Below are 16,006 nucleotides of genomic sequence, written 5' to 3' on the forward strand. Positions count from 1 at the left end.
CAGAAGTCAGAGACTCCTGAGGGGCCAGAGAGACAGTGGGGACCCACGATGCTCTGAAAGCCCAGGCTCAGAACCACACACAGAACCAGCACTGCGTTCCACCAGTCAAAGCAAGTCCTGTGGTGCTCTGGTTACAACTGCTACATTACAACCCCCCTTAAAACTTAAAGGCATGAAACAGCCATTTCCTTTTGCTCACTGATTCTGTAGTTCAGGAATTTAGGCAGGGCACACTGGGAACTGCTTGCCTCTGCTCTAGACTGTCTGCGCCGCCAGCTGGAAACATTCAAGGCTGTGGCCAGAATCTTCTGGAGGTGTTTTCACTTACACATCTGGTGGTTAACATTGGCTGTCAGCTGGGACCTCAGTTGGAGCCGTCAACCAGAACACCTCTCTGTGGCATTCCCCAGGTGTTCTCTCTGTGTGGGCTAGTTTGGGCTCCCTCAAAGCATGGTGGGTGGGTTCCAAGAGAGCAAGGGGGAAGTGTATTGTACTTTTATGATCTAGCCGCAGAAGACACATCACTTCTGAACCCTGTTGCTCAAGGCTCTCACGGAGATCCACTCAGGTTCAAGAGGGAGGGGACAGAGACCTCCCCTACTTGATGGGAAGACATCAAGGTCAATGTAAGATGTGAGATGAATGAAACAACAAGGTCCTACTGTACAGCACAGGGAACTATATTCAATATCCTGTGATGAACCAGAATGAAAAGAACATGAAAAAGAATATATATATATAAAACTGAGTCACTTTGCTGTACAGCAGAAATTAACACCACGTTGTAAGTCAATTATACTTCAATAAAATTTTTTTTAAAATGTTGAGAGATGAATGTGAGATGGGAAATACATTGTGGTCATCTTTGGAAAATATAGACTGCCAACACAGTCAAGTTCAACATCAATGAGTAGAGAAATGTCCTCCAGTAGAGGGTATGTGGAGAGCGTGAGGAGGGAAGGCAGAACTGTGAGCAAATAATACAAACTGGGCTTCCCTGGTGGCGCAGTGGTTGAGAGTCCGCCTGCTGATGCAGGGGACACGGGTTCGTGCCCCGGTCTGGGAAGATCCCACATGCCGCTGAGCGGCTGGGCCCGTGAGCCATGGCTGCTGAGCCTGCCCGTCCGGAGCCTGTGCTCCACAACGGGAGAGACCACAGCAGTGAGAGGCCCGCGTACCGCAAAAAAAAAAAAAAATAATAATAATACAAACTACCACAGATGTATAGAAATAACCAACACAAAATCAAGTTGACAGAAACGAAAACTGACATGTTAAATTAGATATTGACTAAAATTCAAACAGGGAGTAAAATTTTGACATTTAGATAATCAAATGTGACCTGAAAAAATTGGACCAATTAAAAATAATGGACATAGTAGACAACGCACAATGGCAGGAAACTGGTGAAATCAGATATAGACTAAAAATGACTGAGAGAAGAATTAAATCTTCATGGTGGCATTTACCCCATGAGACTAAGTGCTTTTCATGAAAAAATAATTTCGTAAAATTAAATTTAAAGTGGGAAACATTAGAAAGAATTTAATTTTGGTCATAAAATAACTAATGGAGGGATTAAATTTGTTTCATTCAGCTTGCCCAAGAAAACTCTTTCTTGATGTATTGGATTAGTGTAATTCTGATAAAAATAATTGAATTCAAAAGTCATAGTCAAAATAGTCTTGGGGTAAACACATATACGAGGTCAAAACATTTGGGTCAAATTAGCCTGTAATATTGAAATTTTCTGTAAAAAATGAGAAAGAAACTCAGGAGACAAATGAGGAACTAAAAAGTATTAACCTGTATGACAGATAAAGGGCTGATTTCCTTTTAAAAAAGATTTTTTTAAACCCATCTAACAAATCAGTAAGAAAAAAACAAGAATGCAGTAGAAAGTAAACAAAAGTCATCACCAGGGAGATTACAGAAAAAGAATAGAAATGCCCTAAACAGTTCTTAAGAAAAAGTTCAAACATACAAAAAGAATAGTTTAATAAACCTCCATGTGTCTCCCGGGAGTTCACAATTATCTGCACATGGTCCTCATTTTCCCACCCTTGCCCCTGAATTATTTTAATAAATCCCAGGCATTATATCATTTCATTCATAAATATTTCAGTATGTCATTAAGGACTGTTTTAATATACATAACCAAAATACTATGACTAGACATAAAAAATCCTAATATTTCCTTAATATCAAATATCCATTCAGTATGCAGATTTCCCTGATTGTCTCAAACATTTTTATTTGAATTTTCTTGGAATGAGGATCAACCTTAAATCTAGATTGCAGGTGGTCATCTGAATCTTTGTCTGGTTTTGGTATCAGGGTAATTTCCTTCCCTCTATTTTCTGGAAAATATTATCTAGAAATAGTGTTACTTTTTCTTTAACCATTTGGTAGAATTCTCCAGTGAAATCATCTGGGCCTGGAGATTTGGGGGTGGGGTAGGGTAATTTTTATATTGCAAATTCAATTCGCTTAGCTTTTAAAAGGCTATCAAATTATTTCATTTTGGGTAAGTTGCAGTGGGTTGTACTTTTTTTTTTTTTTAGTAGGTTGTACTTTTCAAGAAATTGGTCCATTCATCAAAGTTGCAGTTATTGCTATAAATTTCCCTGTGAGCACTGATTTTACTGCATCCCATAAGTTTTGGTGTGTTATGATTCATCTGTCTCTGAGTATTTTCTAATTTCCTTTGTGATTTCTTCTTTGACTAATTGGTTATTTAACAGTGTGTTGTTTAATTTCCACGTATTTGTGTATTTTCCAATTTTCCTTCTGTTATGATTTCTAGTTTTATTTCACTGTGGTCAGAGAAGATGCATTTATATTATTTCAATCTTTTAAATTTGTAGAGACTTGATTTGCGAACTAACATATAGTCTATCCTGGAGAAAATTTCATATGCACTAAAGAATGTGTATTCTGCTGTTGCTGGTAAAGCGTCCTATAGATGTTTGTTAAGTCTAATTGGTTTGTAGTTTGCTTAAGTCCTCTATTTCTTTTCTTTTTTTTTTTAATATTTATTTATTTGGCTGCGCCGGGTCTTAGTTGCAGCACGTGGGATATTTGTTGCGACATGTGGGATCTTTTCAGTTGTGGCATGCAGGCTCTTAGTTGTGGCATGGTTCCCCGACCAGGGATTGAACCCGGGCCCCCTACATTGGGAGTGCAGAGTGTTAACCACTGGACCACCAGGGAGGTCCCAAAGTCTTCTATTTCTTCTCATTTCCTTTTGTGTATATTTTTAAGATATTTTCTTAATGGTTACAGTTAATTACCATTAACATCTTAAATTTATAACTACCTAGTTTGAATTGTTACTAGCTTAGCTTCAATAACATAAAAATTTCTCCTATACCACTCTGTACCTCTCCCTTTATATTTGTCAAAATTTGTATCTTTATACATTGTGTGCCCTGATAACATAGGTTTCTAATTTTTTATGCATTTGTGTTTTAAATCATGTAGGAAATAGAGTTACAAACCAAAAATACATTAATACTCCTTTTTTTTTTTTTTTTTTTTTTTTTTTGTACGCAGGCCTCTCGCCGTTGTGGCCTCTCCCGTTGCAGAGCACAGGCTCCGGACGTGCAGGCCCAGCGGCCATGGCTCACGGGCCCAGCCACTCCGCGGCATGTGGGATCCTCCCGGACCGGGGCACGAACCCGTGTCCCCTGCATCGGGAGGCGGACTCTCAACCACTGCACCACCAGGGAAGCCCAATACTCCTTTTATATTACCTATGTATTTGTCTTTATCAGAGTTCTTTATTTCTTCATATGTCTTCAAATTTCACTGATTTCTGCTTTTATCTTTATTATTTCCTTCTTTCTGTTTGCTTTGAATTTACTTTGCTCTTCTTTCTCTACATCTTGAGGTGAGAACTTAGATTAATGAGTTGAGAATTTTTCTCTTTTGTGATGTATACACTTATTGCCTAAATTTCCCGCTTGGCACTGTTTTAACTCTGTCCCACAAATTTTAATATCTTGAATTTTCATTTCATTTAGTTCAATGTATTTTTTTTTTTCCCTTGAGACTTCCTCTTTGACCAATGAGTTATTTAGAATTATGTTGTTTAGTTTCCAAGTGTGGACATTTTCATGTTATCTTTCTGTTACTGATTTCTAGTTTGGTTCCACTGTGGTCAGAGAACACACTTTGTATGATTTCAATTCTTTTAAATTTATTGAGGTTTTTGTATGGCCCACACTATCGTCTATCTTGGTATATATTTAATGGGCACTTGGAAAGAATGTGTTAAGTGTTCTATAAATGTCAATCGAATCCTGATGGTTGATCGTGTTGTTGAACTCTTTATATTTTTGGTCATTTTCTGTCTAGTTATTCTATCACTTGTTGCAAGAAGGGTATTAATTGTGATTTGTCTCTTTCTCTTTTTAGTTCCATCAGTTTTGCTGCTGTCCTTTGATTGTTGATTGCATGATATATTTTTTTATCCTTTTTCTTTCAGCCTGCCTCTATCTATCTATCTATATATTTTTTAAAGATTAATTTTCTTTATTTTTGGCTGTGGTCTTCATTGCTGCGCACGGGCTTTCTCTAGTTGTGGCGAGTGGCTACTCTTCATTGTGGTGCACGGACTTCTCATTGTAGTGGCTTCTCTTGTTGCGGAGCATGGGCTCTGGGCGGGCTTCAGTAGTAGTGGCATGCGGACTCTAGAGCGCAGGCTCAGTAGTTGTGGCACATGGGTTTAGTTGCTCCGCGGCATGTGGGATCTTCCCAGACTAGGGCTCGATCCCGTGTCCCCTGCCTTGGCAGGCGGATTCTTAACCACTGCGCCACCACGGAAGTCCCTGCCTATATATTTTAAAAGGATTTCTTATAGACAACATATAGTTGGTTTTGTAAATTTACTCTGCCAATATCTGTCTTTTAATTGGTATATTTAGACCATTACACTTAATATAATTATTGATACGTTAAGACATATCTCCTAATTTTCTTTCTGTGTGTTCTCTTTGTTACTCATTTCCCTGTTTTCTTTTTTCTGCCTTCCTGTGGGTTATTTGAAGATTGTTTTCTAGAATTCCATTTTAATTTATCTATAGTGTTTTCAAGTATGTCTGTACAGCTTTTTTAGTGGTTACTGTGGGTATTACATTACATATACATAATTTGTCACAGTCTACTGATGTTATCATTTTCCCCATTTGAGTGAAGTGTAGAAAGCTTACCTTTCTTTATGTCTCTTTACCCACTTTCATTATTGCCAGGTAGGGGTGGAATTCCGGGCTCCCAATGTGGTCTCCACTGACACTGTGGGGAGTAGGTGTAGCAGGAGAGGGCTCATTAACTGGCCAGCAGAGATGAAAGTCCTGGCTCCTTTGGCCTTATCTCACAACACCCCACATTGGTGGGAGTGGGGTCAGGGCACCTTGAATCAGGGTGGAAGCCTAGGCTCCCCACTCAGCCTTTGCTGATGTGGCTGGCCATAGTCTTCATAGTTTTTTTAGTGGTATTTGGCTGGAGTAGAGCTGTTATTGTCTAAAACTTTTCTGTCCTGCTAGGATGATCCTTTCCTAATCCTTTGAATAGAGAGAGCCGGCTTTGGTTGGGGCTGTTTTTTCTGTTCTGTGCCCATTGGCTTTTTTGGGTAGCCCACTCCAGCTTCTTTGGCCCCAAGTCTGGGGTCTCTGAGGCAGAGAGGAAAAACTGGGGAACTCACCATCGTGTTGTTCCTCAGGTCCTGAGGTCCCCGTGCAGCCTGCCTTCTCTTTACCTTTCAGTTTTCTTATGCTTGTTGCATATACAATGTCCAGGGATTTTAGTTTTACTTAGCAGGAGAAATAGGGGAAAGCTCCTCTGCTCCATCTTCCCAGACATGGAAGTGCAGAGGGGGGTCATCTGTCCTGAGGAGTTTCCCCCAGTCTGCATTTTACTGATTGCATTCCCATGTATCATTTATTGTGTCCCTCTGTCCCCTGCATTTTCCATCAATGGTGGTCACATTTAGAGGCTTTGGTCAGATGCAGATTTGACTTTTTGGCAAGAGTATTTCTTTTTTTTTTTAATTTAAATTAAACTTTTTATTTTGGGATAATTGTAGGTTCACATGCAGCTGTAAGAAATAATACAGAGGGATCCCATCTACCCTTCACCTAGTTTCTCCCAACGGTAATGTCTTGTAAAATAAAAAATCACAACCAGGATATTGACATGGACACAGTCAAGGTACAGAACATTTCCATCGCCACAAAGATTCCTTTCTAGCCACGCCCACTTCTCTCCCTCCCAAGCCCCTGCTAACTCTGGCAACTACTAATTTGGTCTTCTTTTCTAATTTTGTCCTTTCAAGATTGTTCTATAAATGGAATCATACTGTATGTACCCTTTTGGGACCGACTTTCTTTCTTTTTCTTTTTTTAAAAAATTTTTATTGGAGTATAATTGCTTTACAGTGTTGTTAATTTCAGGTGGACAGCAAAGTGAATCAGTTATAGATATACATAGGTCCACCCTTTTTTAGATTCTTTTCCCTTATAGACCATTACAGAGTATTGAGTAGAGTTCCCTGTGCTATACAGCAGGTGCTTATTAAGTTATCTATTTTACATATAGTAGTGTGTATATGTCAATCCCAATCTCCCAGTTTATCCCTCCCTGGCAAGAGTATTTCATGGGTGTTCTTTTGCCAGGAGGTACATGCTGCCTCACTGTCCTTGTGTGCCATTGGCAGCCTTCGTTGGTCATTGTGTAGATTCATTAACTTATTAGGGGTACAGATGGCTTTCAACTTATTGAAAGATGCCAGCCTCAATTAGAGGTTTGAAAATGAAATTTTAAAGTATGGGATACTATTTTTTCATCAGCCAGATTGTCAGAGGTCAAAGAGTGTTAACACGGATGTTGGCAAGTGTGCAGAAGACAGGCAGTTTCACAGGATTCCGGTTTGGGGCGTCCCCTTCCAAATGACGAATGGCCCAGCAATTCTACTTCTACGAATATCCTGTGGATACACACATGTGTGTGCAAAATGATGGATCAGTGAGGTTCTTTATTGCATATCGTTTGGATTAGCGAAAGTGGCTCACCACCAATTGTTCCTCCCTCAAGCAGAATTTCCCAACTGATATGCTACTAAGTTTCATAAGTTGTGGTAGACGTGATGGTACCCCCGCCATGTGCCTTCAGAACACCCTCGAAGGTCAGGTGCAGCTTTGGTGGACAGTTCTCACTCAAGAAACAGGTGCCTGTGCCTCCTTGACCATAGGTTTATGCTTGGCAGGAAGGAAGTGCCAAATACTGAGGAGAAATGACCTAGGAGCAGCCCTCAGCTGATGAGGGATGGGAGTTAGTGTATAAATACCTCGTGTTCTTTCCCCTAGAATGTTCCACGGGTCTTTCAAGGATCCCCTGGGAAGGAGCCCCATTGTCTGAGTTGGCAGGTTACTCATCATTGCATCCTCTGTTGACTTCCTGTCCTTCCCTGACTCACTGTCCCCACTACCCTGGGATCACCTTTTAAACTACTTATACTTGAATCCTTATTTTAGGCTTTGCGTTTGGGGGGTATCCATAATAAGGTTAGAATCAGCCCCCAGACTAGCCACCTCAGGCGTCCCCAGAGCTCTGGTGGTGAGGGGTGGGAGGTCTGACAGTATAGACTGATGAAGTTTGTATAATATTTATGGTGCCAGAAACCCTTCTTAAGCACTTTACAAGCATAAAATTAGCATTAAATCTGCATAACCACCCATCAGGTAGGTATAGTTATCATTCCCATTCTACAGGTGAAGAAACTCAGGCACAGAGAGGTTAAGTCACTTGTCCCAGGGCACCCAGCTAGCCCTGGAAGTCTGGTTTCAGAGTCCAGCTACTAACCACTACACAGCCTGTCTCTCCTGCGGCCCCCACTGTTCCACCAGGATGAGCTAAGCATGGCCAAGTTTGGGCTCTTCCTTCCTGGACACCTAACTGCAGTGATCACCTGCACAGCATGTGGCCTCCCATCTAGGAGGGCCACCCACCCTCCACAAGGACCCTCCACAAAGTCCATGGAGCCACTGGAGAAGTTTGCTTTCCAGGTGCCCAGGGAGCTTGGCGCGAAGCCTAGGAGAGATTGATGTTCCTAAAAGGGATGGCCAACTAGCTGCTGGGGGTGCCCCACCACATAAATAGTTTGCAAATAAGGGCCTTATCATTGTTTTTATTGTTATTGCTTTTACACAGTTGTTTTGCTTGGTGGGGTGTAGGGGGTTGGGGTTTGGGGGGAGTATTTTTCACACCAGTGCAACTTAAGCCAAGCTGATGCGGGCACTGGTCATTTCCCACTCAGTAACAAATTTACAAACCATGTAAAACGTGTAAGACAAATGTAGCAGGCCAGGCCACTATATTATGTTATATATTTTAAAATTTTATTCTTAGAAGACCGTTTTCTTTATGTCCCTATCCTTGGTACCTTAGTGTTTGACTTCCTCAAACTTTAAGACTGACTCCTTAAAATTCTGTAGGAAGACCATTTAAAGTCATAAGAATTCGCAAGGTTCTTTATCATGAAATTATTCAAGCTAATTATCCACGTGTGAACCTACTGAAATGGGATAATAATTTAGGAGGGAATTATACTCCATATAATTTAGGAGGGAATTAATACTCCATATGCCCTGAATTCTAACATTAGTGCATGGATATTTATTAAACATCAAAGAGGACAAACTTGTAGGCATCATATATGTTTGTTTCTATTATTGTCTATATATTAAGAAAAAGTTCTTGGGTTTTTTTTTTTATCTCATGACAAAGGCTGTGATGGTGGAGATAGAAAAATGGAGAGCTGGATATTATGTAATGAATTTGATCATGATATAAGTTGCCGATTTTCGTGAAAAACTTGTTAATTTTTAAAAATTGCACAAGCAATGCACACAATCATTATCTTAAACTTTTATGAAATTCAGAAGGGTGAAAGCTAACTTTAAACCCTCGGCTTGCTAAAAGATTTTTTAAAAATCATAAATAAATACTATTTTAACAGCTACTGAAATACCGTAAGGATTTTCTTTGTGAATGTTTCGGTACAATGAATTACCTCGAAAGATTTCCTATATGGAGTCAATCTTGTTTACCTGGAATAAACCCTACTAGGTCATGAACTATTATTCTTTTTATATGTTGTTAGATTCCATTTGTTAATATTATACTTAGAACTTTGGCTTGCATGTTCATAATTGGCCTAGAATGCGCTTTCCTTGCCTTCCTGCCTCCCCTCTCTTCCTTTGCGCTATACAGCCTTGTTCCGTTTTAATAACAGTTATATAATTTTCTCAAAAAAAAAAAAAAAAAAGAAAAAGAGTTTGAAAGCTCTAGGTCATTTCCTGTGCTCTGGAACTCACAATTATTTTAAAATACCCAAAATGAAAAAGTTCATTTGGATTTGAAATCCACTTGATTACAACACTGTACTTGTCAATTAAAGAAAGGGAAAAACTATTAAAACATTAAAATATAATTTCAACTGTAAGTTCTGGAATGGCTTAACATTTTCTTTTGTCACCTACTTGAGGTTACAAAGTCTTGTTAATGCTGACTACCAAGAATTTGAAGAGATCATTGTTAAAACTTTGATCAGGAACTGTGTAAACCATTTTGATCATAAAACCTCATATAAAAAAGTTGTGTTCGTAGGAACAAGATCAAGTGTCTCAAGGAAAAAAATTTAAATAGTGTATTTAGATATATTAATCAAAGTTAATTCTTCATATCCGATGAAATATGTTGTATTTCATCTCTCATCATAAAAATATATAGAAATGGAATGAATTTCCCCCCAGGACCCATATAGACAGTCCAAAACCACTTCCAGCTTTTCCTCAGTGTGCATTTCCAGTATTTTGTGTGTGTGCCATGGCATGCTTAAGGTTGGAATCACTGAGTTCAAGGTCTGGTTAAAAAAATGTGGAATATTACATGGCTAGAAAAAAGAATGAATCTGCCATGAGTTAACTGTTGAAGCTGCACAACAGTGGGAGATTCGCGTATGAACATGGAAACTTCTATAAGATACACCATTTAGGTGGGAAAAGCAAGGCACAGTGTATCTGTTACCATTTTTGAAAAAAAAAGTATCAGAATATATTTATATTTATGTATTATGTGAAAAGACGTTTCTGGAAGGATCTCAAGAAGCTGGGGAGGGGACTTGAGTGGCTAGGGTAAGGGATGGGGGCCAGCGTCATGGGCCTAGAGGTGGCGGGAGCCTGGAGGCTTTGGAGAATGGTGACCTTGAGCCCTGAGAGAGCCGTGGTAAGCTGTGAATCCGGTACCCAAGGGGTGGTAGTGTAGACGTCCTTCTGGTGAGCAGGACAGAGGATGGAGGACTCCACGGAAAGCTGGTCAGGCGGGAGACAGAGGTCGCGGGCATGCGCAAGGGTATCTGGGGTTGGAGCAGCTTTCAGCTGGCAGCCCCCGGCCACCAGGGGGCAGTCAAGCTCGCTCCTGGAAGCGGGCAGGGAGGAGCACCCGAGGCAGGTCCCCCGCCTCCAGGCCCGTCCCCCGGCCGGAGCGCCTGGCTCTGGAGTCCTGCTCCCTTTCCCAGGCCCTTCCCCGACCTCCGGGTACAGCCACGTGGAGCTCCGTGTGGAGCACCTCCTTCTTCCTCTTGGGGGTCTGCTTGATGGCAAGGTCATTGATGCCTCTCCCCTCAACTTCCAGTCTTCGTTAGGTTATCTTATTCAATTTTAACCACAATCGCTTGAGATGGGTACTGCTCTCTTACCCATTTCATAGATGGGAAAGCTAGGGCATAGAGAGGCTAGGTAACTTGCCCAAAGACCAGGAATGGCGACCCAGGATACACCCCTGGCCTGTCCACTCTCAGAACTGGAGTGTTAACCAAACCATGGCTTCTCCACTCTGCTCCCCCTCCAGAACCTTCTCCACATAGCAGCCAGAGGGTACTTTGGGGGCTCTAAGTGGTGTAGCACTCCCTGACAACCTCTCTCTGGCTCTCACTGCCCTCAGGACCAAGTACAGTCCCCTCATCCCACCTGTCTGGCATCATATTGACCCAGGAGCCTCCAGACACAGCAACTGTTCTTCAACCCGGAGAAAACTCTTGCTCATCCTGTGCATTTCCTTCTTCTTCACCAGGACCACTCTTCTTGCCTCCCTGCTTCTTTTGGATAGCTCTTATAGATTCTTCAGGCACTGGCTGTGATATCACTTCCTCCAGGAAGCCCTCCCTGACTCTCAGACAGGCTCAGATTCCGTATTAAATGCTGTTAGAGCACTCACTATGAGCCTCTCGTGTTGCACTGGCCTCAGATGTGTGCTTCATTTTGTGATTATAATAATATCATTATTTCAAAACCTCAAAATCACCCTTGGTTCCTCTTTCTTCCTAGAGCTCTCTCCAATACATCAGCTGATCTTGTGGGATTATCTTTAAAATGTTATCTCAAGTCTGACCCCTTCTTACCTCCTTCCCCACTACGTCCTTCATGTCTTGCCATGCTTCCTCAGGGTCATCCTGTTTCCACTTTTGCCCTGCAACAGCCAGCCATCCTTGTATTCGTCTGGCTGTCTCCCCGACCAGAATGAAGCTCCATAAAGGCAAGGGCTTTGTTCCCTGCAGGATCCCCAGTGCCTAGGACTGTGCCTACACAGAGCAGGGCTCAGTAAACACTTGCCAAGTGGCCATTTGACTGTTTCTCCCACTAGAATGTCAGCTCCTGAGGGCTGGGACTGTGTCTGTCCTGTTAATACACAGCCCCAATGCCCAGCACACAGCAGGTGCTCAATAAAAACCCAGTGTACAGGTGGAGAAATTCAGGCCCAGAGGGAGGAAGAGACTTGCCCAACGTCCTCCCCGGAGAGCAGCAGAGCTAGCACCGGTACCCAGCTCTCCTGCAGCCCCTCTGCCAGCCAAGCATCCCTTCCTTTCCCTGCCCCAGAGCACACAAGAGCCCAGGCTCTTTGCTCACCAAGTCAACACAGTTTATTACTGAACTTCACTTTCACTTTCACACAATTTCAAAGAGCTGGAACAAGTGTGGGGTGGGGGTTGGGGGAGGGACAGGTGCCCCTCAGGAGCCAGGACCCCTGGCTGGCTTCCCCGGACCAGGGCAGGGGAGGGAGCATCAGGCCGTTCAATCTCTGGGCACCAGCTCTCCACGTGCACACGCACAGCAAGCCAGCAGCTCCTCACACATAAATACAGACACGCTTAACAAAAATAGTATATCATCTTCACAAGGAATAAAAATTAGTCTCAAATATGTACAGCAGAGAGCCCGGGGTGGCCAGAGCTAGGCCAGGATCCCCAGGGATGAGACAGGCCATGGGTGGAGCAGAGGAGAGAGGGAGGCCTGAATAGCTCCTGGCCAGGCCACCCTGACCTTGGCAGCCCGGCTGCCCAGGCTGAATGGGGGTGGGGCACAAATCGATCAGGCCAGGCAGGACTGGCCCCTCCAGCCAGCCCTACCTCCACCCCACACACAAGGCTCTTTCCCGCCCTTCCTGCCTGAGGTAGGGAAGACCCCAGGGCTCCCACAGCTGTTCCCCGTGGCTCCCCCTCACCTCTGGGCGGAGGCCCCTGAACCCCATGGGCAGCAGCCCAAGGCAAAGGTGCCACAGGACGATCTCCTTGCAGGAAGCGAGGCAGCTGAGGCCATAAACAGCTCTGGGGCACCTATCTTGGGCCCAGTCGGTCCCTCGGTCGTGGTCATGGGAGCCGGAGAAGGGGAAGGGAACTGGGGTGGTGCTCAACTGCAAGGGCCACCCAAGCTTTGGCATGGGGTGCTTCCTGCAGCTACAGCTCCCCCATCCCAGGTGGGGCTGGCCTCTAGCCAGAGGCCTCTAGAGGACACTGGGATTGAGGGTAGGGACTTTGGCCAGGCCAGAGGTGGGGAGGGGGTCCTGGTCCTTGTTTCTGTATCCCAAGCAGTCTGAATCCCTAATTAGTCAGAAGTGGCCCCTAAGCGGCTCTTGGAGGGTGGGGATAAATGGAAGGGGAGCCCAGGTCCGGGAGGAGGGAGCGACAGGAAATGATCAATTCTGAGGCCACAAACATCAAAATGAAGGCAATCTAGTCTCTCTTTCTGGGGAAAAGGGTCAGAAAATTTTCCAGCTCCCTGGCAGGAAAGCATCCTCAGTGAGGCTAAGGGGGCAAGGGGTTCCACTAATCAGGCAGGGCACTGCAGCCCCCAGTCACAATCCCCCCAAACCTGTCAGCTTCCACGGGACAGATTCTGGGGAAATTTTGTGGGTTTTGAGGCCGGGAGAACTGAGGTGTCGGGGAAGGCGGCTTTCACAGAAGCATGGTAAATTCTAGAAAACTAAATGAGGGGACCAGGTCTAGGCCCAACCCTGTGATGTGTGGGTGGCCGTGGGCTGCATGTAGTGGTTCTCCGGGTGGCGACGGTGGCTGGACGGAGGGCTGTGGTGAGGGCAGGATGGCGGTGGGAGGGTGAGTGGGTGGTCAGTGTCTGGTCATTTCCGACTGAAGAGCGAGCCCAGCAGAACCACGCCAGCCACAGTCATGCCCGTCAGGAACCAGCGGTTGAAGCGCTCCTGGCCCTTCCGGCTCTCGGCTGCTGCATTGTTCCCATAGAGTTCCACGAAAGTGTCCTGCAGGGAGACAGAAGAGAAGGGAACATGCTGTTCGAGTCCTCAACATTAATGTGGCTGGGACAAAGGGGGACCATCTGCATGCGATGGCCTTGGTGAAATGAAAAACTGTAGCCGTCCATGCCAGATAAAGGGTTAAGGGCTGCCCTTCTTCCTGACCCTCAGTTGGGGATAGCCAACCCATTTTATTGCTGAGAAAACAGGTGCAGAGTGGGGAAAGAGTTTTGTCCAAGGTCAGACAGCTAGGAAGTAGTACTTCAGAACCTGAGTTGGGAAAGAGATGGGCAGGGTCAGGGAACTGACAGGAGGTCAGGGGTCTGGAGCAGGGTGGAGAGAAGAAGGGAGATGAGTGTGCAGGGGTGAGCAAGAGCTAGACCACGTGTGGTCTGGAAGCCTCGGAGGAGCCTGGAGTTGAGCCCAAGGGTGGTGCAGAACCACCAGGCCTCAGCCTTTCTACTGCTGCAACAGAGGGAGGGAGGGAGAGAAAAGAGCCAGGGCTAAATTCCCAGAGTGATTCAGGAGCAGAGCAGATCTGGAGGGAGCCTCTGACCAGGGCAGGCTGATGGGTGGGCAGAGCAGGGCAGAGTAGAGAGGGTAACAACAATGCAGGACTGGGATGGGGTCTATGAGGCCCTGTCCCCCACCCCAGGGGGTGTGACCCTGGGCCCAGGAGGAGGTGAGCAATAGCCCTCTCCCTGAAGCTAGTCAGGAGGGAAGCACGTGATCCAGGGAAGGAGGGGCAGTGGGTTAAATGACCAGGCCTGGGGTGGAGTCAGCCTGTGGCGCAGGGAGAGGGGAGCTTGGAGCACCCTTTAATGAGTGTGCTTCGCACCCTACCTGTCCTTTAATCCTCTCAGCAATGCTGTCTCTCCCCACTGACAGACCAGGAAGCCTGGCCTCTGAGCACTGAGGGACTTGATCAGGTCACCCAACTCTCTGGTGGAACCAGAATCCAAACCTGGTGCCTGGTGCCTAGAAATCAGTGTGCTTTGTGTGCCTAGAGAGGGAACAGATCACTGGCTGGTTCCAGAGACTGTGTTCTTGCCTCTCCACCAAGAACTCACATCATGGGCCCACACCTCTACCTGGGCCCGACTGGCTGAGCCACCAGGCGGCTCCCTCAGACAGCACCTGCCATTTCTGGTTGGCCCCAGGTCCCACCCGGCCAGTTTGCTGACTGTGATATCTGCTGGGCCCTACTTCTCGTCTTGATGACGTTCCCTTAACTCCACGCCAAGAAGATTTTTAAAAACATAGGTCAGATCGTGGCACACCAACAGCTTTCCCTTGCACTTAGAAAGCCAGCGTCATGTCTGTTCATGTCCCTGGTACCTAGCAGAGGGCCATGCGCACTGAGCTGCCACCTTGACTCAAAGAATCCGTAACATTTATTAAACCATTAGGGAGGTAGCAGTGATGCATGAGCCAGAGCCCTTCCAGAAAGCTCACCATCTACTGGGGAAGAGGCATTGGGAGGGGAAGGCAGGCAGGTGGGGAAAACCCCACCATTCAGACCATGTCACTCCACCATCTCAAGCTCTCCAAGGCTCCCCATCACACACAGAATCAAGTCCTCACCACGGCCAGCGAGGTCTGGTAGGACTCGGCCCCTCCCCACCGCACACTGCATTCTAGTCGCACTGGCCTCCTTGCTGTTCCTTGAACATCCGCTGAGCTCGGTCGGGACCTGCTGCCCTTGCTGCCTGGAGCACTTGACCCCAGGCTCCCTCATTTCACTCCTAACTCTGCTCAAATGTGATCTCCTCAGAGATGCCTTCCCTGGCTACCCTGTCTAAAATGGTACCCACCACCCTGATCTCTCTCTACGTACCCCCTTACCTTGCTTTATTTTCCTTCTCAGCACTTTTCAGAAGCAGAGCCTACCTTTGGTCTTTGTTTTGATTTGTCTCCTGCAGTAGTCATGGCTTGATGAGGCAGAAAGCCTGTCTTGTTTCTAAATACCCAGAACAGTGTCTGGCACATAGTTGGTGCTCAATAAATACATGAGTAGAACAAAGGTCTTACATGTCTTCTAAGTGCCAGACATTGTCATCCCACTTCTCCTTCATCAGAATCCCCAGATGTAGCGATCTGAGCCCCATTTCACAGGTGAAACAACTGAGGTTTAGAGTCGGAAAGACCTTGCCTGGGGTCACCCAGCTAACAGATGGCAGAGCTAGGATCAAAACTCAGGACTGCCTGGCCCCAACCCAAGTGCTGCTACAGCAGGACACTTCCCTATGTGGGGGGCTGCAGTGGAGGTGGAGCCCTGGCTCTGGGGAGAGAAGGGCAGGGGCAGTGGCAGCAGCCAGCGTCCTTACTCTTTGGCCTGCATCCTGGTTAGCCTCCACGAGTGTTGGCAGACCAGAAAATTCTTACAGGAATTAAAATTTTTCTG

At 45.3% G+C, this 16,006-nt stretch overlaps 1 protein-coding gene across 3 annotated transcripts in view; it reads right to left on the reverse strand.

Moving 5' to 3' along the window:
- Positions 1-11,952: 11,952 nt before the first annotated feature.
- Positions 11,953-16,006, reverse strand: part of BCL2L1 (BCL2 like 1) — a 50,932-nt gene continuing 46,878 nt past the window's right edge. For 2 of the 3 annotated variants that reach the window (XM_024743010.1, XM_024743009.1), the window contains exon 3: positions 11,960-13,608. In XM_024743010.1, the coding sequence (XP_024598778.1) occupies positions 13,471-13,608 (138 nt within the window). In that variant the 3' untranslated portion in view covers positions 11,960-13,470. Of the gene's footprint in view, positions 13,609-16,006 lie in introns of all 3 variants that reach the window. The other variant, XM_024743012.1, reaches the window with a different exon arrangement.

This window comes from Neophocaena asiaeorientalis, unplaced genomic scaffold, assembly GCF_003031525.2.
Source record: "Neophocaena asiaeorientalis asiaeorientalis breed wild unplaced genomic scaffold, Neophocaena_asiaeorientalis_V1.1 scaffold82, whole genome shotgun sequence".
Taxonomy (NCBI): Eukaryota; Metazoa; Chordata; class Mammalia; order Artiodactyla; family Phocoenidae; genus Neophocaena; species Neophocaena asiaeorientalis.